Consider the following 25,000-nt stretch of genomic DNA (forward strand, 5'->3'; position numbering starts at 1 on the left):
GGCAGCATCTGTGTGGAGAACATGGATAGGTGACGTTTCACAGAGTGCTGGAGTAACTCAGCGGGTCAGGGGTCAGGCAGCATCTGTGGAGAACATGGATAGGTGACGTTTCACAGAGTGCTGGAGTAACTCAGCGGGTCAGGCAGCATCACTTGTCGGTGTGGACTCGGAGGGCCGAAAGGCCGGTTTCCACCCTGTATCTCTTAAACTAAACTAAACTAGTGGTGTATAAGAGGCATTTAGACACCGCAGAAGGGTCCCGAACTGAAACTGATTCTGGACGATCAGCCATGATGATATTGAATGGCGGTGCTGGCTCGAAGGGCAGAATGGCCGACTCCTGCACCTGTCTTCTAAGTTTCTACATCCAAAGGCGTGTGGGTTTGTAGGTTAATTGGCCCTCTGTAGGGCGTGGATGAGAAAGTGGAATGGGTGATGGACTGGATGGGCCAAAGGGCCTTGTTCCGAGCTGTATGTAAACATTGGAGTGACGTGGAACTCAGGACAAGTGGGAATGGTGGGGACGGCTCATTAGGATGTGGAGGAGTTGAAAATGAATCTAGTATCCTGGTCACATAAGGGTTGGCGGAGTAGATGGAGCAACAGTGGCAGTGTGAACTGTGAGGAGGATGCTTTGAGAATGCAGGGTGTCTTGGACAGGTTGGGGGAGTGGGCAGATGCATGGCAGATGAAGTTTAATGCGGATAAATGTGAGGTTATATGCTTTTGGTATCAAAAACAGGAAGGCAGATTACTATCTAAATGGCGTCAAGTTGGGAAAAGGGATCTGGGGGCCCTTGTTCATCAGTCTAGGAAAGTAAGGCATGCAGGTACAGCAGGCAGTGAAGAAAGTGAATGGCATGTTGACCTTCATAACAAGAGTAATCAAATATCAGAGCTCCTTCTGCAGTTGTACAGGGCCCTAGTGAGACCATACCTGGAGTGTTGTGTGCAGTTTTGGTCTCCTAATTTGGGGAAGGACATTCTTGCTATTGAGGGAGTGCAGCGTAGGTTCACCAGGTTAATTCCCGGGATGGCGGGACTGTCATATGCTGAGAGAATGGAGCGGCTGGGCTTGTACACTCTGGAGTTTTAGAAGGATGAGTGGGCATCTCATTGAAACATATAAGATTGTTAAGGGTTTGGACACGCTAGAGGCAGGAATCATGTTCCCGATGTTGGGGGAGTCCAGAACCAGGGGCCACACACACACACAGTTTAAGAATAAGGAGTAAGCCATTTAGAACGGAGACAGGGAAACACTTTTTCTCACAGAGAGTGGTGAGTCTGTGGAATTCTCTGCCTCAGAGGGCGGTTCTCTGGATGCTTTCAAGAGAGAGCTCTTAAAGATAGCGGAGTCAGGGGATATGGGGAGAAGGCAGGAACGGGGTACTGATTGGGGATGATCAGCCATGATCACATTGAATGGCGGTGCTGGCTCGAAGGGCCGAATGGCCTACTCCTGCACCTATTGTCTATTGCCATAACAGCAATTTGTTCTGTACCATTGGGGTATTTGCTGAGACAGGCATTGGGTTACATGGACAAAGATCAAGAGTGAATTACACATCACAGCGTGGAAGCAGGCCTTTCGGCCCAACCTGCCCACCCTAGCCAACATGCCCCATCTACACCAGTCCCACCTGCTGGATGCAGGGAAAATGTTCCCAATGTCGGGCGAGTCCAGAACCAGGGGCCACCCACAGTCTTAGAATAAAGGGGAGGCCATTTAAGACTGAGGTGAGAAAAAAAAACAATTTTCACCCAGAGAGTTGTGAGTTTGTGGACTTCACTGCCACAGAGGGCGGTGGAGGCCAAGTCACTGGATGGATTTAAGAGAGAGTTAGATAGAGCTCTAGGGGCCAGTGGAATCAAGGGATATGGGGAGAAGGCAGGCACGGGTTATTGATTGGGGACGATCAGCCATGAATGGCGCTGCTGGGTCAAAGGGCCGAATGGCCTCCTCCTGCACCTATTTTCTATGTTTCTATTCCCGCTCCACCGCCCCATATCCCTCCAAACCTGTCCTATCCATGAACCCGTCTAACTGTTTCTCAAATGTCGGGATTGTTTTTCCCGAAAAATGAACAATAGAATTCCTCATTCGGGGACAAACCCTGAAACTATAGCACAGAGCAAATCAGGTAACAATTTATAGATGACTATATAATGATAACTTGTTTAGATATGCACGGCTTTAATGCTAGAATTACCCTCATATTAATTGCCTGATAACTCTTTGCGATTTCCAAATAACCCCTTGGTCAGACTCTTTATAGATTTTTTTATTTTTTAATATCTGTATGGCAGACTTTCAGAAATATTTTAAAAGGTGGTTCAGCCAAAGGTCAGCATTTGATTCATCCTTTCCGGAAAGATTGGCGATTAAAAAAACAAAACCGATGTGGAAGTAAGATTCTTGTGTTATCTGGGGATTAATTAATTTGTACCGGTATTCAGCATGTGTCTGTTTAAGAAGGAACTGCAGATGCTGGGAAAATCGAAGGGAGACAAAAATGCTGGAGGAACTCAGCGGGGGAGGCAGCATCTCTGGAGGGAAGGAAATAGGTGACGTTTCGGGTCGAGACCCCAAGGGTCACAGTTTAAGGATAAGGGGGAGATCTTTTAGGACCGAGATGAGGAAAAAAGTGTTCAGTGGTGAATCTGTGGAGTTCTCTGCCACAGAAGGTAGTTGAGGCCACACAGTTCATTGGCTATATTTAAGAGGGAGTTAGATGTGGCCCTTGTGGCTAAAGGGATCAGGGGGTATGGAGAGAAGGCAGGTATGGGATACTGAGTTGGATGATCAGCCATGATCATATTGAATGGCGAATGGTGCAGGCTCGAAGGGCCAAATGGCCTACTCCTGCACCTATTTTATATGTTTCTATGACCCGAAACGTCGCCTATTCCTTCGCTCCATAGAAGGGTCTCTACCCGAAACGTCGCCTATTCCTTCGCTCCATAGAAGGGTCTCTATCCGAAACGTCACCTATTCCTTCGCTCCATAGATGCTGCCTCACCCGCTGAGTTTCGCCAGCATTTGTGTCTACCAGCATGTGTCTTATCAGTTGCTTCCAGTCTTCTGGCTGACAGCTATAAAATAGAAGCCAGTCGGGACAACCTTAAGGCCCAGATATATTTGTGGCTACTCTTCCCCTGATTTACAATTTGCAGCCCCCAGATGGGATTTGCGAGTTTGGGTTAATGTCATCGAGTGATGTACACTGCAAATGGCCGCTGGTCTGGGACAATGGTGGTCAATTGAGGTACACTACAAATGGCCGCCAGTCTGGGACAATGGTGGTCAATTGAGGTACACTGCAAATGGCCGACAGTCTGGGACAATGGTGATCAATTGAGGTACACTACAAATGGCCGCCAGTCTGGGACAATGGTGGTCAATTGAGGTACACTGCAAATGGCCGCCAGTCTGGGACAATGGTGGTCAATTGAGGTACACTGCAAATGGCCGCCAGTCTGGGACAATGGTGGTCAATTGAGGTACACTACAAATGGCCGCCAGTCTGGGACAATGGTGGTCAATTGAGGTACACTACAAATGGCCGCCAGCCTGGGACAATGGTGGTCAATTGAGGTACACTACAAATGGCCGCCAGCCTGGGACAATGGTGGTCAATTGAGGTACACTGCAAATGGCCGCCAGTCTGGGACAATGGTGGTCAATTGAGGTACACTACAAATGGCCGCCAGTCTGGGACAATGGTGGTCAATTGAGGTACACTACAAATGGCCGCCAGTCTGGGACAATGGTGGTCAATTGAGGTACACTGCAAATGGCCGCCAGTCTGGGACAATGGTGGTCAATTGAGGTCACTGACAAACAGCGACCAACTTGAGACTAACGGGAGGAGCGGGTAAACTTTTGTTGCCGGCCTGCTCCATGAACGGGGCCTGCCATGTGGCACTATGGACGGCTGCCTGTCCCAGGGGGAGTGTGTGGGGAGGTAAATGTTCAGAAGAGTCTCGGCTAAAGATTAAATTATTCCTCAGCTCCTTCACTAAACTTGAGCTGCCAGTCCCACAGAGTGGACATATAGACACGTACGGGCAACATTCGCAAACCATTTATCCTGTTGCTTGTTATCTGGTCAGACACACTGCCACCGTCTGATTCTTGGACTCTGTTTCGGTCAGTGTGCAGCGTGCCCTGTACAGCACTGCCACGTCTAGTTTAAGTCTATTCACTGTGCCAGTGTGCCTTGGAGGGGTATCACTGCAAATGGCCGCCAGTCTGGGACAATGGTGGTCAATTTTCAGGTGTTGTTTTTGGTACACTACAAATGGCCGCTAGTCTGGGACAATGGGGAGGTCACTGACAAACAGCGACCAACTTGAGACTAACGGGAGGAGCGGGTAAACTTTTGTTGCCGGTCTGCTCCATGGATGGGGCCTGCCATGTGGCACTATGGACGGCTGCCTGTCCCTTGTGGCTAAGTGGTGGGGAGGTAAATGTTCAGAAGAGTCTCGGATGGGATACTGAGTTGGATCCTCAGCCATGATCATATTGAATGGCAGTCCCACAGAGTCGAAGGGACCGAATGGCCAACTACTCGCTGCACCATTTATCCTGTTGTTTCTCTGGAGACACCGTGCCACCGTCTGGGCTTGGCTCTGGCGCGGTCAAGTGTGCAGCGTGGCCTTACAGCATCTGGCCACCTAGGTTTAAACCACCCACTGTGCCAAGCGCTGTCTGGACTTCAGTTTGCACATTCTCCTGAGAGACCTGCGTGGGTTTTGAAAACCTACGGACTGCCTCGTCATTCTCCCACACTCCAAAGAAGTGTGGTTTTTAGGTTATTGGCTTTGCGGTGAATCTGTAAATTCTCTGCCACATAGGTAGTTGCCACACAGTCATTGGCTATATAGTGTTAGCGTGGGCGGGGAGGGATCAGGGGGTCGGCACGGAGGGCCTGTTTCCGTGCTGTATCTCTAAACTGAAAATATTGATTGGCGTGCTGGCTCAAAGGGCCGAATGGCCTACTCCTGCACCTGTTTTCTATTGTCTATGTTTAGTAGGAGCTATGCCCCGCTGGTCTTTGATTTTTGGTTCATCCAGGAAGAAAGTGTTCTGATGGTCTACCACCTCTATCCATCTCACCCTTCTCCCCTCAGTCCCTGGGGTTCCAGAGTTTGTCCTACCTCTCCCTCTAATTGCTGATTTTTATTTTTATTTTATTTATTCCGAACAAGTAAAGACATTAATAGTAACAAAATCGAAATTATCGAACAATTGGACATTACAATCAATATTTACAAGCAATGAAAAGAACAAAAAGCAAATTTCCAATGTCCAACTCTGTGTCTGTACAAGCTCGAAAAGGAGTGAGAAGAAGAATAACTTATTAAATCTCACCCTTTTTCCCCCCATATAACCATATAACAATTACAGCACAGAAACAGGCCATCTCGACCCTTCTAGTCCGTGCCAAACACATATTCTCCCCTAGTCCCATCTACCTGCGCTCAGACCATAACCTTCCATTCCCTTCCCGTCCATATAACTATCCAATTTATTTTTATTCAATTCGAATACAATTCAAATTTGGTTCAAATTTAATTAAAATCAAATTTAATTTAAGGGATCGAATTCAATTAAAATTCCGTTCAAATTCAATTAAAATCTAATTCAATTTGAGGGACTCAATTCAAATACAATTTAAATTCAGTTCAAATTCAATTCAAATCTAATTTAATTCAAGGGATCGAATTCAATTAAAATTCCATTCAAATTCAATTAAAATCTAATTCAATTTGAGGGACTCAATTCAAATACAATTTAAATTCAGTTCAAATTCAATTCAAATCTAATTCAATTCAAGGGATCCAATTCAATTCAAATACAATTCAAATTCCTTTCAAATTCAATTAATATCTCATTCAATTCAAATGTAATTGAAATTCAGTTCAATTCGAACCCATTTCAAATTCAATTAAAATGAAATTGGGATGCAATTCACAGGAAATGAATCAACGCAATTGCAAATGGAATCGACTGTAGTGGTAGCCGGATGGGCTGGCCGGGAGGGAAGTCGGTGTCCGGGGCGAGGGCACCTTCGGGTGCTGGGGTTCACAGCTCGTAGCTCCGTTCGGGTGGGTTTTCTCCGAGATCTCTGGTTTCCTCCCACACTCCAAAGACGTGCGGGTTTGTAGGTTAATTGGCTTTGGTGTAAATGTAAAATTGTCCCCTAGTGTGTGTAGGATAGTGTTAGCGTGCGGGGAGCGCAGGTCGGCACGGAGGGCCTGTTTCCGTGCTGTATCTCTAAACTAAAATATTGAATGGCGGTGCTGGCTCAAAGGGCCGAATGGCCTACTCCTGCACCTGTTTTCTATGTCTATGTTTAGTACAGCTATGCCCTCTGGTCTTTGATTTTTTTTCATCCAGGAAGAAAGTGTTCTGATGGTCTACCACCTCTATCCTTCTCATCCTTCTCCCCTCAGTCCCTGGCGTTCCAGAGTTTGTCCTACCTCTCCCTCTAATTGCTGATTTTTATTTTTATTTTATTTATTCCGAACAAGTAAAGACATTAATAGTAACAAAATCGAAATTATCAAACAATTGAACATTACAATCAATATTTACAAGCAATGAAAAGAACAAAAAGCAAATTTCCAATGTCCAACTCTGTGTCTGTACAAGCTCGAAAAGGAGTGAGAAGAAGAATAACTTATTAAATCTCACCCCTTTTCCCCAACCATATAACAATTACAGCACGGAAACAGGCCATCTCGACCCTTCTAGTCCGTGCCAAACACATATTCTCCCCTAGTCCCATATACCTGCGCTCAGACCGTAACCTTCCATTCCCTCCCGTCCATATAACTATCCAATTTATTTTTATTCAATTCGAATACAATTCAAATTTGGTTCAAATTTAATTCAAATCTAATTTAATTCAAGGGATCGAATTCAATTAAAATTCCGTTCAAATTCAATTAAAATCTAATTCAATTTGAGGGACTCAATTCAAATACAATTTAAATTCAGTTCAAATTCAATTCAAATCTAATTCAATTCAAGGGATCCAATTCAATTCAAATACAATTCAAATTCAATTCAAATCTAATTCAATTCAAATCTAATTCAATTCAAATACAATTCAAATTCCTTTCAAATTCAATTAATATCTCATTCAATTCAAATGCAATTGAAATTCAGTTCAATTCGAACCCATTTCAAATTGGGATGCAATTCACAGAAAATGAATCAACGCAATTGCCGAACACATATTCTCCCCTAGTCCCATCTACCTGCGCTCAGACCATAACCTTCCATTCCCTTCCCGTCCATATAACTATCCAATTTATTTTTAAATGATAAAAACGAACCTGCCTCCACCACCTTCACTGGAAGCTCATTCCACACAGCCACCACTCTCTGAGTAAAGAAGTTCCCCCTAAACTTCAGTCCCTTAATTCTCAAGTCATGTCCCCTTGTTTGAATCTTCCCTACTCTCAGTGGGAAAAGCTTTCCCACGTCAACTCTGTCTATCCCTCTCATCATTTTTAAAAACCTCTATCAAGTCCCCCCTTAACCTTCTGCGCTCCAAAAGATAAAGCCCTAACTTGTTCAACCTTTCTCTGTAACTTAGCTGCTGAAACCCAGGCAACATTCTAGTAAATCTCCTCTGTACTCTCTCTATTTTGTTGACAACAAACTTCTACCATATTTAAAAATCAATTAATTAATAATAATAATAATAATAATACCCCAGGCAATTTCCATAATACCTACAGACATATATATATATACATACAACTATTATACACATACAAACTTCATATATGATGCAACCAAACGTAAGTAAACAATTGTAAAGCAATAGACAAACATTAACCCCCACTTGTCAACCATCCCCTCCATCCCGGTACCCCTTGAAAATTATTTTTTTATATATCATTTTAAAATGATTCATGTTTGTACATTGCTTTAATTCCTCGTTCAATTTGTTCCACACTCCTACTCCACAAACCGAAATACAAAAGGTTTTTCTAGTCATACGGACTCTTTGTTTCTTAAAATTAAATATTCCTCTTAAATTGTAACCCCCCCACACGCTCGTTAAATAATTTTCGAATGTTTCCAGGTAAATTTTTATTTTTGGCCCTAGACCAGTGGTTCCCAACCTTTTTGTGGCCATGCCCCACCTAATCACCTCTAAAATCCCAATGCCCCCCCTTGCTTTCCCTTGTCTTAAGGATAAGGGGGAAATCCTTTAAAACCGAGATGAGAAGAACTTTTTTCACACAGACAGTGGTGAATCTCTGGAACTCTCTGCCACAGAAGGTAGTTGAGGCCACACAGTTCATTGGCTATATTTAAGAGGGAGTTAGATGTGGCCCTTGTGGCTAAGGGGTTCAGGGGGTATGGAGAGAAGGCAGGTACGGGATACTGAGTTGGATGATCAGCCATGATGTTACAGAGAAAGGTTGAACAAGTTAGGGCTTTATTCTTTGGAGCGCTAAAGGTTAAGGGGGGACTTGATAGAGGTTTTTAAAATGATGAGAGGGATAGACAAAGTTGACGTGGAAAAGCTTTTCCCACTGAGAGTAGGGAAGATTCAAACAAGGGGACATGACATGAGAATTAAGGGACTGAAGTTTAGGGGTAACATGAGGGGGAACTTCTTTACTCAGAGAGTGGTAGCTGTGTGGAATGAGCTTCCAGTGAAGGTGGTGGAGGCAGGTTCGTTTTTATCATTTAAAAATAAATTGGATAGTTATATGGATGGGAAGGGAATGGAGGGTTATGGCCTGAGCGCAGGTATATGGGACTAGGGGAGATTATGTGTTCGGCATGGACTAGAAGGGTCGAGATGGCCTGTTTCCGTGCTGTAATTGTTATATGGTTATTATATCATATTGAATGGCGGTGCAGGCTCGAAGGGCCGAATGGCCTCTACTCCTGCACCTAATTTCTATGTTTCTATGAGAGAAAACGGAGGAAATAGATATTATAAGGGTAACTTAGCAAAAGCTCTTTGAATCGCATTTCTAAATAAGGTTCTCCCGTGACCTCGTGCGTTTCGTGCGGCGTGCATGAAGAGCGATGGCGCGGTGATTATGTAATAATTACACAATAAAGACCTATTTTACCCCAAAAAAATTATTTACTCAAAATAACATCTGAAACATAAACTACAAATGGAAAATCTAAAAAAATAAAAATCGAAAATTTGGACCCAGACCTCCTCAGTCAATTGCCCCCCTTAAAAATCAAATTGCCCCCCTGTGGGGTGTACTCCCCACGTTGGGAACCACTGCCCTAGACATTATCTGAGCTGTTTACAATGTAACCACATCTTCCCATTTTAATAATTTTGACTCTTAAAAATAATGGATTTGAATGACCCAGATACTTGGCATTATGTATAATACGAATTGCTCTTTTTTGCAACATGGTTAATGAGTGTATCGAATTTTTATAGTTATTGCCCCAGACTTCTGCACAATAATTTAATTAGTAAGATTAATGAACAATAAAGAATGCGGAGTGATTTGTAATCCAGAGCCTGCTTGGCTTTGTATAATACGGAGATACTTTTTGACAATTTTAATTTTACATGTTTATTATGTGATTTCCAGCTTATTTTATCATCAATTATATCCCCAAGAAATTTATTTTCATGCACTCGTTCAACTTCCACCCCATTTAGTTTTATACTTACTAGTTTATTTATTCTGCAATTACCAAATAACATTATTTTAGTTTTACTCAAATTTAATGAAATGTTATTCCTATCAAACCATATTTTCAATTTACCCATTTGTTTTATTATGTTATCCAATAGCTGTTTTAAATTCTCCCCAGAACAAAAAATATTTGTGTCATCTGCAAACAAAACCAGCCTCAAGGCATTGGACACATTACAAATATCGTTTATGTACATGATAAATAATTTTGGGCCCAGCACTGACCCCTGTGGTACACCACAAACAATATCCAAGCAATGTAGAATTATGACTTATGACTGATACTAATCCAGGTATCTCTCAGTAAAATCTCAACTGTAGATACAAGGAACGGCAGATGCTGGGTCGGCAAGGAAAGACACAAAGCGCTGGAGTAACTCAGCAGGCCAGGCAACATGGATAGGTGACTGAATCCTACTTCTTCCAAGAAACGTCCCTGCAAATATCGTAAGGAACTTGTTGTTTCACTAAAGTATTTTTTATTAGCATTAAACATTAATCTTAAGGTAAGGTGATTCAACAAATGATCCAAATCACTGGAAGGAATTAAATTCAAGGGATTGATTTCAAATCCAAATTAAATTCAATTCAATCCCAATCTAATTCCATTGAATTCAAATTCAATTCAAGGGATTCAAGTCAGGTTCAGTTCAATTCAGATCCATTTAAAATGTAATGGAATGAATGAATTAATTAGTTAATTGATTAATGAATTAATTGATTGATTGATTTGATCAATTCCAAATTAAATTCAAGGGATCCAATTCAATTCGAATACAATTCAAATTCAGTTCAAATTTAATTCAAGGGATCGAATTCAATTAAAATTCCGTTCAAATTCAATTAAAATCTAATTTAATTTGAGGGACTCAATTCAAATACAATTTAAATTCAGTTCAAATTCAATTCAAATCTAATTTAATTCAAGGGATCGAATTCAATTAAAATTCCATTCCAATTCAATCAAAATCTAATTCAATTTGAGGGACTCAATTCAAATGCAATTTAAATTCATAATTTCCTGCATAAAACTTTATAGATTTTGGAATGATATTTTTGAAATATTTACAAAATTATTCAAGACAAGAATGGAACCTAATACTGAAATGATTATATTTGGTGTAATGGACGATGGGAATAAATTGAACACATCTCAAAATCTATTCCTTAACTATGGTTTAATAATCGCAAAAAAATTAATACTTAAATTTTGGAAGGGTACATCAATGCCAATGCTTAAAATGTGGATTGCAAGTATGTTGGACACCGCTCATCTTGAGGAAATGCGATTCCTCCTAATGGATAAATCAGACCAATTCATAACGAGTTGGTCTCCATTCGTCATTTTTTTGGAATCATATGGTGCAACACAATTGTAAAAAATAACTGTTTCAGGACTGGACGAGGGTTGGTAAAGATTATGAATAATGATCTCCTTTTCTTTTTTATTTTCTTTTCTTTTCACTATTTTCTCTCTCATAGAAACATAGAAACATAGAAATTATTGCAGGAGTAGGCCATTCGGCCCTTCGAGCCTGCACCGCCATTCAATATGATCATGGCTGATCATCCAACCCAGTATCCCATACCTGCCTTCTCTCCATACCCTCTGATCCCCTTGGCCACAAGGGCCACATCTAACTCCCTCTTAAATATAGCCACTGAACTGGCCTCAACTACCCTCTGTGGCAGAGAGTTCCAGAGATTCACCACTCTCTGTGTGAAAAAAGTTCTCCTCATCTCGGTTTTAAAGGATTTCCCCCTTATCCTTAAGCTGTGACCCCTTGTCCTGGACTCCCCAACATCGGGAACAATCTTCCTGCATCTAGCCTGTCCAACCCCTTAAGAATTTTGTAAGTTTCTATAAAGATCCCCTCTCAACTCTGTCCTAAATCTAGAGAGTCTAAACCAAGTCTTTCCAGGTCTGGAAGACAGGGTTGGACATCCCAGGAATAAAGTCTGGCGAACCTTCTCTGCACTCCCTCTATGGCAATAATGTCCTTCCTCAGATTTGGAGACCAAAACAGTACGCAATACTCCATGCTCTCAACTTTCTTCATTTACTCGTTCTCTTTCTTCACACACTATATATTTCACATCTTTCTATCCTTTACTATCTAACTTCTTTTTCTTATTCTCATCTTTTTTCAATGTAACAAAAAAAAAAAAAGTTGTACATAAAATGTATTATGAAAATATATATTAGGCACTTTGGTGCCATATGACTGTACTTACTTCTAATAAAATAAAATATTAAAAAAAAAAAAAATTCAGTTCAAATCTAATTCAATTTGAGGGACTCAATTCAAATACAATTTAAATTCAGTTCAAATTCAATTCAAATCTAATTCAATTCAAGGGATCCAATTCAATTCAAATACAATTCAAATTCCTTTCAAATTCAATTAATATCTCATTCAATTCAAATTCAATTGAAATTCAGTTCAATTCGAACCCATTTCAAATTCAATTAAAATGAAATTGGGATACAATTCACAGAAAATGAATCAACGCAATTGCAAATGGAATCGACTGTAGTGGTAGCCGGATGGGTTAGCCGGGAGGGAAGTCGGTGTCCGGGGTGAGGGCACCTTCGGGTGCTGGGGTTCACAGCTCGTAGCTCCGTTCGGGCGCCGAGACGGCGAGGCAGTTGATTCTGGGCGTGCCCGGCTCCAGACAGCACGTATGAGTCGAGGATCTGGGGGCCTGCGCCTTCAAACAGTACTTGTCCAGAGACATCTTCCACTGCAAGGGACATTGGGAATACACAGCACAGAACCAGGCCCTTCAGACCCAAACCCCTCCATACTAACCCAAGTGCCCATCCAGGCCAACCCCACCTGCCTCAGCTACCTCCTCTGGCAGCTCGCAGCTTACTCCCACCTATCCATGTTCTCCACAGATGCTGCCTGACCCACTGAGTTATGGTGCAGCAGCATCTATGGAGCTAAGGAAATAGGCAACGTTTCGGGCCGAAACCCTTCTGGAAATAGGCAACGTTTCGGGCCGAAACCCTTCTGGAAATAGGCAACGTTTCGGGCCGAAACCCTTCTGGAAATAGGCAACGTTTCGGGCCGAAACCCTTCCGGGTTTCGGCCCGAAACGTTACCTATTTCCTTAGCTCCACAGATGCTGCCGCACCCTCTGAGTTACTCCAGCACTCTGTGAAACGTCACCTATCCATGTTCTCCACAGATGCTGCCTGACCCTCTGAGTTACTCCAGCACTCTGTGAAACGTCACCTATCCATGTTCTCCACAGATGCTGCCTGACCCGCTGAGTTACTCCAGCACTCTGTGAAACGTCACCTATCCATGTTCTCCACCGATGCTGCCTGACCCGCTGAGTTACTCCGGCACTCTGTGTCTTTTCTTTGTGAAGTTGCATCTGCATTTCCTTGTTTCTAAGAATTTGATTGTTATGTTTTGGTAAAAGTATTCTCCCCCCCCCCCCCCCCCCCCCTCCCCTCCCCCCCCCCCCCCCCCCCCCCCCCCCCTTCCTCTTCCCCCCCCCCCCCCCCCCTCCCCACCACAAGCAGTCTGAAGAAGCAAAACGTCACCTATCCATGTTCTCCACACAGATGTGTCCAAGAAGGAACTGCAGATGCTGGAAGATCGAAGGTACACAAAATTGCTGGAGAAACTCAGCGGGTGCAGCAGCATCTATGGAGCGAAGGAAATGGGCAACGTTTCGGGCCGAAACCCTTCTTCAGTCTCATACAGATGCTGCCTGACCCTCTGAGTTACTCCGGCACTCTGTGAAACGTCACCTATCCATGTTCTCCACAGATGCTGCCTGACCCACTCAGTTATGGTGCAGCAGCATCTATGGAGCTAAGGAAATAGGCAACGTTTCGGGCCGAAATCCTTCTGGAAATAGGCAACGTTTCGGGCCGAAACCCTTACGGGTTTCGGCCCGAAACGTTGCCTATTTCCTTAGCTCCATAGATGCTGCCTGACCCGCTGAGTTACTCCAGCACTCTGTGAAACGTCACCTATCCATGTTCTCCACAGATGCTGCCTGACCCGCTGAGTTACTCCAGCACTCTGTGAAATGTCACCTATCCATGTTCTCCACAGATGCTGCCTGACCCGCTGAGTTACTCCAGCACTCTGTGTGTCACCTATCCATCTACTCCCATGCTGCCTGTTGGGAACTGATCCAGGGTCTGTGTTCTATTTACTCCCAGCTGTGTTGGGAACTGCCTGAAGGGTCTGTGGTTGCCCACCCTACCCGCCTCCCTCTCCCCCCCCCCCCCCACACACCCCCCCCCACCCCCACCTCCCACTGAGAGAGAACGAGGGGAGATCCCGGAGTCTCACCTTTTCCGAAGCACAGGTCAGCTGTTCCCTCCCGGTGTAGTTAACACAACACTCGCGGAAGGAGGCCTCCATCTCCTTTATGGCCTTGACTTGGCGATGGAGGACGGCGCTGCCTAACGTGTACAGATTTGGAGGTTCGTTCTTGCGCTTCCCCAAGTTCAGGCAGATGTAGTGAATGTCATTGCCATCCGGAAACTCCCGGGGAAAGACAAACTCACTCCTTCCCACAGCTGTCCGAATGAAGGAAATTGAAGTGTTAATGTCTGTCGTGGAGAAGGGTGGACTGTCTGGGCTGTCACACTCTGGAGTTTGAAAGAACGGAGTAACTGGGCTTGTACACTCTGGAGTATTAGAAGGATACAGACAGACACACACACACACACACACACACACACACACACACACACACACACACACACACACACACACACACACACACACACACACACACACACACACACACACATATATACACACACATATATATATACACACACACACACACACACACACATATACACACACATATATATATACACACACACACATATATATATACACACACACACATATATATATATATACACACACACACATATATATATACAGACACACAGGGGTCACACCACACACACACACACACACACACACACACCAGTTTAAGAATAAGGGGTCAGCCATGTAGAATGGAGACGAGGAAACACTTTTTTCTCACAGAGAGTTGTGAGTCTGTGGAATTCTCTGCCTCAGAGGCCGGTTCTCTGGATGCTTTCAAGAGAGAGCTACATAGGGCTCTTCAAGATAGCGGAGTCAGGGGATATGGGGAGAAGGCAGGAACGGGGTTCTGATTGGGGATGATCAGCCATGATCACATTGAATGGCGGTGCTGGCTCGAGGGGCCGAATGGCCTCTACTCCTGCGCCTATTGTCTATTGAACTGTCAATTCCATGGAATGGCAGGACTGTCATGTGTTGGAAGAATGGAGTAACTGGGCTTGTATATACTGGAATTTAGAAGGATTAGAGGGGATCTTATTGAAACATATAAGATTATTAAGGGTTCGGACACGCTAGAGGCAGGAAACATGTTCCCCATGTTGTGGGAGTCCAGAACCAGAGGCCACACACACAGTTTAAGAATAAGGGGTCGGCCATTTAGGACTGAGATGAGGAAAAATGTTTTTACCCAGAGAGTTGTGAATCTGTGGGATTCTCTGCCACAGAGGGCAGTGGAGGCCAATTCTCTGGATGTTTTCAAGAGAGAGTTAGATTTAGCTCTTGGGGCTAATGGAATCGAGGGATATGGGAAGAAATCAGGAATGGGGAACTGATTGTGGACGATCAGCCGTGATAATAATGTATGGAGGTGCTGGCTGGAAGGGCCGAATGGCCTCCTCCTGCACCTGTTTTTTATGGATCTGTGTTTTCACTGTAGACGGCTCGATTGTAATCATCGTATCGTCTTCACGCTGACTGGATAACACACAACGAAAAGCATTTCACTGTATCTTGGTACACAGGACAACAAACTGAAACTTAACGCTAGTTCTAAGAAATGTTTAAGAAAGAACTGCAGATGCTGGAAAAATCGAAGGTAGACAAAAATGCTGGAGACACTCAGCGGGTGAGGCAGCATCTGTGGAGCGAAGGAATAGGCGACGTTTCAGGTCGAGACCCTTCTGGAAACTCAGCGGGTGAGGCAGCATCTATGGAGCGAAGGAATAGGTGACGTTTCGGGTCTCGACCCGAAACGTCACCTATTCCTTCGCTCCGTAGATGCTGCCTCACCCGCTGAGTTTCTCCAGCATTTTTGTCTACATGCAATCAATGAATTGGCGGTGCTGTCTCGAAGGGCCGAATGGCCTCCTCCTGCGCCTATTTTCTATGTTTTTCTGTCCATGGATAGCACAGGTTCAGAGGGGTATGGGCCAAAGGCGGGCAGGTGGGACTGGTGTAGATGGGGTGGGGACAGGTTGGGCCGAAGGGCCTGTTTCCGCGCAGTGCCTCTGAACTAAACGAAAAGTTACCTTTAACAAAAATGCTGCCTCGCCCGCTGAGTTTCTCCAGCATTTTTGTCTACCAGAATTGAACGGAGACGAGGACACACTTTTTCTCACAGAGACTTGTGAGTCTGTGGATCTGGTTCTCTGGATACTTTCGCCTGTCCTTCTCCCAGCACACAGACTCTGTGTACAAGAAGGCACAGCAACGCCTGTTCCTGCTGAGGAAACTCAGGAGCTTTGATGTCAGACGGGACATTTTAGATTCAGATTCAGATTCAATTTTAATTGTCATTGTCAGTGTACAGTACAGAGACAACGAAATGCATTTAGCATCTCCCTGGAAGAGCGACATAGCAAATGATTTGAATAAATAATAATAAGTGTCCGGGGGGGGGGGGGGGGGGGTGATTGGCAGTCACCGAGGTACGTTGTTGAGTAGAGTGACAGCCGCGGGAAGAAGCTGTTCCTCGACCTGCTGGTTCGGCAACGGAGAGACCTGTAGCGCCTCCCGGATGGTAGGAGGGTAAACAGTCCATGGTTGGGGTGAGAGCGGTCCTTGGCGATGCTGAGCGCCCTCCGCAGACAGCGCTTGCTTTGGACAGACTCAATGGAGGGGAGCGAGGAACCGGTGATGCGTTGGGCAATTTTCACCACCCTCTGCAATGCCTTCCGGTCGGAGACAGAGCAGTTGCCATACCATACTGTGATGCAGTTGGTAAGGATGCTCTCGATGGTGCAGCGGTAGAAGTTCACCAGGATCTGAGGAGACAGATGGACCTTCTTCAGTCTCCTCAGGAAGAGGAGACGCTAACAGCTGTCTATAAATCGCTTATAGAATCTGTACTCACCTTTAACATCACATCCTGGTTCACCCTCACCTTTGTCATAGACAAATCAAAGCTTTCCCGGATCATCGATCAGGCAAGCAAAATAACTGGCAAAACTCAAAATCAATTATCAGTACTCCACACCCAGGCAGTTAAAAGGAAAGCCAATCTCATTGCACAGGATTTCCACCCATCCCCTGCACAAGTCTTTCCAACTTCTGCCATCAGGCCACCGATATAAAGTCCCCCTATCCAAGAAAAACATCCACAAAAACTCATTCATACCCATCGCCATAAACAGCTTAAATAGAAAATGAACAATGGACAAATTAACCCTGATGCATTACATATAGAAACATAGAAATTAGGTGCAGGAGTAGAGGCCATTCGGCCCTTCGAGCCTGCACCGCCATTCAATATGATCATGGCTGATCATCCAACTCAGTATTCCGTACCTGCCTTCTCTCCATACCCTCTGATCCCCTTGGCCACAAAGGGCCACATCTAACTCCCTCTTAAATATAGCCAATGAACTGTGGCCTCTACTACCCTCTGTGGCAGAGAGTTCCAGAGATTCACCACTCTCTGTGTGAAAAAAGTTCTCCTCATCTCGGTTTTAAAGGATTTCCCCCTGATCCTTAAACTGTGACCCCTTGTCCTGGACTTCCCTAACATCGGGAACAATCTTCCTGCATCTAGCCTGTCCAACCCCTTAAGAATTTTGTAAGTTTCTATAAGATCCCCTCTCAATCTCCTAAATTCTAGAGAGTATAAACCAAGTCTATCCAGTCTTTCTTCATAAGACAGTCCTGACATCCCAGGAATCAGTCTGGTGAACCTTCTCTGCACTCCCTCTATGGCAATAATGTCCTTCCTCAGATTTAGAGACCAAAACTGCACGCAATACTCCAGGTGTGGTCTCACCAAGACCCTGTACAACTGCAGTAGAACCTCCCTGCTCCTATACTCAAATCCTCTTGCTATGAAAGCTAACATACCATTCGCTTTACCATTCGCATTGTCACTTTGCACGTATCCACAACTTTTATCTTGTCTATTTTTACAGTTTTTAATTTTTATATTTGCTTTTAAGATCGATACACACTGTGTGTGCTCGCAGAAATCTGTGCTGTATGACTGCTTCTCAGTACATTGTCCTGTCTGTATGTTGAGCCACGTCAAAGAAGATTTTCTGTTACGACAGTTTTCTGAATCTGAATCTGAAGAGAGAGCCGAGAAACTTCACTCTCTTTTCAGGAAGATTGTTCCCGATGTTGGGGAAGTCCAGGACAAGGGGTCGCAGCTTAAGGATAAGGGGGAAATCCTTTAAAACCGAGATGAGAAGAACTTTTTTCACACAGAGAGTGGTGAATCTCTGGAACTCTCTGCCACAGAGGGTAGTTGAGGCCAGTTCATTGGCTATATTTAAGAGGGAGTTAGATGTGGCTAAGGGGATCAGGGGGTATGGAGAGAAGGCAGGTACGGGATACTGAGTTGGATGATCAGCCATGATCATATTGAATGGCGGTGCAGGCTCGAAGGGCTGAATGGCCTCTACTCCTGCACCTAATTTCTATGTTTCTATGTTTCTATGTTTCCAATCCTCACACATTTTGCGATTAACGTACAAAATCCCGCACGTCTTTGTGTGTGTGTGTAGGGTGGGGGGGTCTTGTCCTCCAGTTGGTGACACAAGGCCCCCCAGAACTTTCCCGGTACCTACCATGTCCCATAGTGAAGAAAAACAGCAAACAAGAAACACTGTCTCGAACACAGCCGCACACTGTGCCTTTGAGGGGAGTGGGGACAGAGGGGAGGGGAGAGACTCACTCATTCTGCCCCCTCAGGCTTGGACAGTCCGCCCGATATCTAAACACTATTTTCAATCAATCTGAACCATTTTTTTCCCCTTTGTTGTTAATAACCAAAAATAATTTAAATCAACTGTTTACTAAAATGCAAAAAAAAAAATTCAAAACAACACAATAATACAGAATAAAGAAATATTCTTACATATTTAATAATCGGCAAGGCCAGCAGCCCAGACCATCACACACACACACACACCCACACACACCAACCTCCCTTCCATCGACTCCATCAATAGACAATAGGTGCAGGAATAGACGCCATTCGGCCCTTCGAGCCAGCACCGCCATTCAATGTGATCATGGCTGATCATCCCCAATCAGTACCCCGTTCCTGCCTTCTCTCCATATCCCCTGACTCTCTCTCGCTATCTTTAAGAGCCCTATCTAGCTCTCTCTTGAAAGAATTCTCTCCAGAGAACCGGCCTCCACCGCCCTCTGAGGCAGAGAATTCCACAGACTCACAACTCACTGCGTGAAAAAGTGTTTCCTCGTCTCCGTTCTAAATGGCTTACCCCCTTATTCTTAAATATGCTGGAGTAACTCAGTGTAGACAGGCAGCATCTCTGTGAAACGTCACCTATCCATGTTCTCCACAGATGCTGCCTGACCCGCTGAGTTACTCCAGCATTTTGTGTCTCCCTTCGATTTAAACCAGCATCTGCAGTTCCTCCTTATAGTTCATCAGGTTAATTCCTGGGATCCCGGGACCGACATGTGATGAAAGAATGGGTCGACTGGGCTTGTATTCACTGGAATTTAAAAGGATGAGAGGGGATCTTATACAAACAGATACAATTCTTAAGGGATTGGACAGGCTAAATGCAGGAAAAATATTCCCCATGTTGGGGGAGTCCAGAACCAGGGGCCACACACACACACACAGTTTAAGAATAAGGAGTCGGCCATTTAGGACTGAGATGTGGAAAAACCTTTTCACCCAGAGAGTTGTGAATCTGTGGAATTCTCTGCCACAGAAGGCAGTGGAGGCCGATTCACTGGATGTTTTCAAGAGAGAGTTAGATTAAGCTCTTCGGGCTAACGGAATCAAGGGATATGGGGAGAAAGCAGGAACAGGGTACTGATTGTTGGTGATCAGCAGTGCATATATTGAATGGCGGTGCTGGCTCGAAGGGCAAAATTAGCACTAAGAGCTAAATCAGGCAGCATCTGTGGAAAACATGGATAGGTGACGTTTCACAGAGTGCTGGAGTACCTCAGCGGGTCAGGCAGCATCTGTGGAGAACATGGATAGGTGATGTTTCAGAGTGCTGGAGTAACTCAGCGGGTCAGGCAGCATCTGTGGAGAACATGGATAGGTGACGTTTCACAGAGTGCTGGAGTAACTCAGCCGGTCAGGCAGCATCTGTGGAAAACATGGATAGGTGACGTTTCACAGAGTGCTGGAGTAACTCAGTGGGTCAGGCAGCATCTGTGGAGAACGTGGATAGGTGACGTTTTGGACCGATACAGCAACAGTAAGAAGAGATACAGGAACAACGGCTAGCTGCTTTGTCAAACTACTTTTATTATGTATATACATTAGTCTGAACGTAAGGTGGTTCAACAAGTTATCCAATTCATAGAAAGGAATTCAATTCAAGACACCCAATTCAATTGATTTCAAATACAAATTCAATTCAAATTCACTTCAATTCAAATCCAATCCAATCCCATTCCACCCAAATTCAATTCAAATAATCCAATTCAATTCAAATGTATTTCAATTCAATTTAAATCCAATCCAATCCCATTTCCACCCAAATTCAATTCAAAGAATCCAATTCAATTCAAATTTATTTCAATTCAATTCAAATCCAATCCAATCCCATTCCACCCAAATTCAATTCAAGGAATCCAATTCAATTCAAATGAAATTAATCTCAAACTCAATTCATATTCAATTCAATTTGGATTGAATTTCAGGGGAAACAAATGCAACTCAGAATAACTTGTGTAGAAGCTGGATGGTCTGGTCGGGGGATGAGTCGTGGTCCGGGAAGGCGGTGGCTGTAGAGGTGAGTTGGAGGGCGTAGCCTCGACCATGTGACTCTCGGATGAAACAGTCGTATCTTCTCTTCCACTGCATCTTACAGCACTTGTGTATGGAATTCTTGCCGTCAATCTCCTTCTGGCAGTATTGCTGCAGGGACCAGATCCACTGAAAGAGATGTCGTCAGTTCACGGAGCTCATACCACACAAGACGGCGGCTGTGGGGGGTCGATCCCCTGATCAACGCACGGTGAGTGTGAGGGGGGGAGGGGAAGACGATGGAGGACCCGGCGTGGGGAGACTGGGGGGGGGGAGACTCAATAGACAATATACAATAGGTGCAGGAGTAGGCCATTCGGCCCTTCGAGCCAGCACCACCATTCAATAGACAATAGGTTCAGGAGTAGGCCATTCGGCCCTTCAAACCAGCACCTCCATTCAATAGACAATAGGTGCAGGAGTAGGCCATTCAGCCCTTCGAACCAGCATTCGGCCACATTCAATGTGATCATGGCTGATCATCCCCAATCAGTACCCCATTCCTGCCTTCACCCCATATCCCCTGACTCCGCTATCTTTAAGAGCCCTATCTAGCTCTCTCTTGAAAGAATTCTCTCCAGAGAACCGGCCTCCACCGCCCTCTGAGGCAGAGAATTCCACAGACTCACAACTCTCTGGGTGAAAAGGTGTTTCCTCGTCTCCGTTCTAAATAGCCGACCCCTTATTCTTAAACTGTGTGTGTGTGTGTGTGTGTGTGTGTGTGTGTGTGTGTGTGTGGCCCCTGGTTCTGGACTCCCCCATCATCGGGAACATGTTCCCTGCCTCTAGCGGGTCCAAATAAACCCTTAACGATCTCATATGTTTCAATGAGATCCCGGGAATTAACCTGGTGAACCTACGCTGGGCTCCCTCAATAGCAAGAATGTCCTTCCTCGAATTAGGGGACCAAAACTGCACAGTTTTAGAATCCTCTGCGCAGGGGCTAAGCCCGCGTACGTTCGTTTGTTTGTTCGATCCGGTGAAGGCAGACAACAGTCGCTTGTCTTTCTCTTTTGATTTCAAGTTCTCGTGTAACTTGTGGCGTGCAGTGACTGTCGACAGAACTATCTCCCTCCCGAGGTGTATTAAGTTGTATCATATCGTATAGTAACAGTATCCACAGCTGACCAGACGATACAACAGTGTACAAAATCACAAGAGGAATAGATCGGGTAGACAGACGCACAGAGTCTCTTGCCCAGAGTCGGGGAATCGAGGACCAGAGGACACGGGTTCAAGGTGAAGGGGAAAAGATTTAATAGGAATCTGAGGGGCAACTTTTCCACACATTTCGAGGGTGGTGGGTGTATGGAACGAGCTGCCGGAGGAGGTAGTTGAGGCCGGGACTGTCCCAACGTTTAAGAAACAGTTAGACAGGTACATGGTTAGGACAGGACAGGTTTGGTGGGATATGGACCAAATGCGGGCAGGTGGGACTAGTGTAGATGGGGCATGTTGGCCGGTGTGGGCAAGTTGGGTCGAAGGGCCTGTTTCCACACTGTATCACTCTATGACTAGTGTAGATGAGGCATGTTGGCTAGGGTGGGCTAGTTGGGCCGAAGGGCCTGTGTCACTGTATCACTCTGTGACTCTACGATAGAACTTTAATTTACACCAGGAAGGACATTAATCTGCCAATAGTCATTAAAAAAACACAAAATACATGAACTTAAAGTGACAAGTGAAAGATTGGGTGTCACTGGGGGAGGGGGGGAGAGGGTGGGCAGGGGAAAGGGTGGAGGAGGAGGGGAGGGAGTAAAGGGGGCAGAGGGGTTGGGGGGAGGGGGTAAAGGGGGGGGGCAGGGGAGGGGGGGGGAGTGAGTGTAAAGGGGGTAGGGGGGGGGTCGGGTAAAGGGTGGAGGTCTTGGGAGGGAAGGGGGGTGGATAATAAAAATGGGCAAGGCACTGGGCAAGGGGGAAGTGGAGGGGTCAATTAGGAGGGGGAATGGCAGAAATGGAGTGTGGCAGGGTGGTCCAAGGGAGGGAGTAACTACGGGGAGGGTCAGGGAAAAAGAAGTGGAAGCAAAGGATGGAGGGGGCACTTTGAGTGGGGGGATGGTTATGTGGGTGAGCTGCACGGGGGGGGAAGCTTGGTGCGCATGGAGTGCGAAGTCTGGTTGGGTAGGGAAGGGTCTCTTTGTAAGGGGTCGTCCTCAGCGGAGTGGGGTAAAGGGGGGAGGGGATGGGCCGTTTGACTAGGGGGGGGGGGGATAACGTGGGGTTGGGGTCATGTCTATTCTCATCCAATCGTTCGTCCCCATGCCATCCTCGGGGCATCCACTGGGTTTGTTCTCCTCACTCGTCTTCTTGTGTTCACCACCGGGAGTTGAATGATCGTCCTGACCACATACTCCACAGTCTTCGCGGCCTGACTAACAACCGCCCTGTTTTCCTTTCTGCACAGTCACTCGCCTTTACTCCCTTGTTCTCCATCTGCTCCCCCACCGTCACCGTCCCCCCCTATCTCTCTCACCCCCCTCCCCCCCCCCCTCCCGACTCTCAGTCTGAAGAAGGGTGATCTCGACCCGAAACGTCCCCTATTCCTTTTTCTCCAGAGATGCTGGCCCGACCCGCTGAGTTACTCCAGCGTTTAGTGTCTCGCAACAGTGTAATATTGATTTTCTCTAACATCATAACCCCTACATACCCTCTCTATCTCTCTCTGTCTCTCTCTCTCCAGCCCCCACCCCCCCAAATCACACCAGCTTCTCGTTCTCACCCAGCAAACCGCTAACATCTTCAGCCCATCAGTCTGGAGAAGGGTCTCAACCCGAAACGTCGCCCATTCCTTCTCTCCACAGAAGCTGCCTGACCCACAGAGTTACTCCAGCACTCTGTCCATCTTAAACTTTGAAAGAAACTGACCCCAAAAGTCTCCCAAGCCTGAGAGTTCTTCCCGGACATCAATCCCCACCCCACCCCTCTAACCCCCCCCCCCTCCCCTCCCCCTCCCCCCCTCCTCTCCTCTCCCCTCCCCCACCCCACACCTCTACCACACCCCACCCCTCTCCCCCCCACCTCACCCCTCCCCACCCCCTCCCCACCCCCTCCCCCCTCCCCACCACCCCTCCCACCACCCACACTCACTCCCCACCCCCACCCCTCTCCACCCCACCCCTCCACCCCTCCCCACCCCTCCCCCCCCCACCCCACCCCACCCCTCCACTTTCCCCACCCCACCCCTCCCCACCCCTCCCCTCCCCTCCCCTCCCCACCCCACCCCTCCCCTACCCCTCCCCTCCCCACCCCTCTACAACACCCCACCCCACCCCTCCTACATACACCCCTCTCCCCACCCCTACAGACCCCTCCCACCCCCCTCTACAAACCAACCCCCCCCTCTACCCCTCTACACCCCTCCCCACCCCTCCCCTCCACTCTCCCCCCCTCCACTCCCCTCCCCTCCCCTCCCCCCCCACCCCTCTACACCCCTCCTCCCCCTCCCCTCCCCTCCCCTCCCCTCCCCTCTACACCCCCCTCCCCTCCCCCTACTACACCCCTCCCCTCCCCTCCCCTCTACCACCCCTCCCCTCCCCTCTACACCCTCCACTCCCCTCCCCACCCACCCCAAATCTCACCAGCTTCTCGTTCTCACCCAGCAAACAGCTAACATCTTCAGCCCATCAGTCTGGAGAAGGGTCCCAACCTGAGAGTTCTTCCCGGACATCAATCCCCTCTACTCCCCACCTCTCCCCCTCCCCCCACCTCCCTCCCCCCCCCTCCCCTCCCCTCCCCTCCACTCCCCTCCCCTCCACTCCCCACCCCTCCCCCCTCCCCCTCCCCTCCCCTCCCCTCCCCCCCCCTCCCCTCCACTCCCCACCCCTCCCCACCCCTCCTACCCCCACCCCTACCCCTACCCCTCCCCTCCCTCCCCCCCCCCCCAAGTATCTGGGCCTCACCCCATCCATGGCGCAGGCCAGGCCTGTCCATATGTGGTCGCCACGGCAACACTTGCCGAACGAGGCCTCCATCCTGTGCAGGGCCTGGGCCTGTCGCCACCGTTGACTGAAGCCGATGTCGGTCTGCGCGCCGGGCGGCTCGATCCTCCGCTGCCCCACGTAGCGGCAGATGTCGCCCATGTTGCCGGGCATCGGCGGTGCCCACGGGAACGGGATGGCGGGCGCTCCGCTCCTGCCGACAGCGGCCCGGGCTGTTGCCCTCTCCTCCTGCTCCCCCTCCGTCAGCGACCCAGCCCAGGCCACCCACGTCCCTCTGGCCACCGCATCTAGTTCAG

The 25,000-nt window shown here is 46.7% G+C and overlaps 1 protein-coding gene across 1 annotated transcript in view; it reads right to left on the minus strand.

Moving 5' to 3' along the window:
- Window positions 1-20,248: 20,248 nt before the first annotated feature.
- Window positions 20,249-25,000, minus strand: part of LOC129693320 (extracellular matrix protein 1-like) — a 10,574-nt gene continuing 5,822 nt past the window's right edge. The window contains exons 2-3 of the mRNA XM_055630166.1: window positions 24,666-24,991; window positions 20,249-20,895 (exon numbers count right to left, since the gene is read on the minus strand). Coding sequence (XP_055486141.1) covers window positions 20,677-20,895; window positions 24,666-24,991 — 545 coding nt within the window. The 3' untranslated portion in view covers window positions 20,249-20,676. The remainder of the gene's footprint in view (window positions 20,896-24,665; window positions 24,992-25,000) is intronic.

The sequence above is a fragment of the Leucoraja erinacea genome, unplaced genomic scaffold (genome assembly GCF_028641065.1).
Source record: "Leucoraja erinacea ecotype New England unplaced genomic scaffold, Leri_hhj_1 Leri_259S, whole genome shotgun sequence".
In the NCBI taxonomy this organism is placed as follows: Eukaryota; Metazoa; Chordata; class Chondrichthyes; order Rajiformes; family Rajidae; genus Leucoraja; species Leucoraja erinaceus.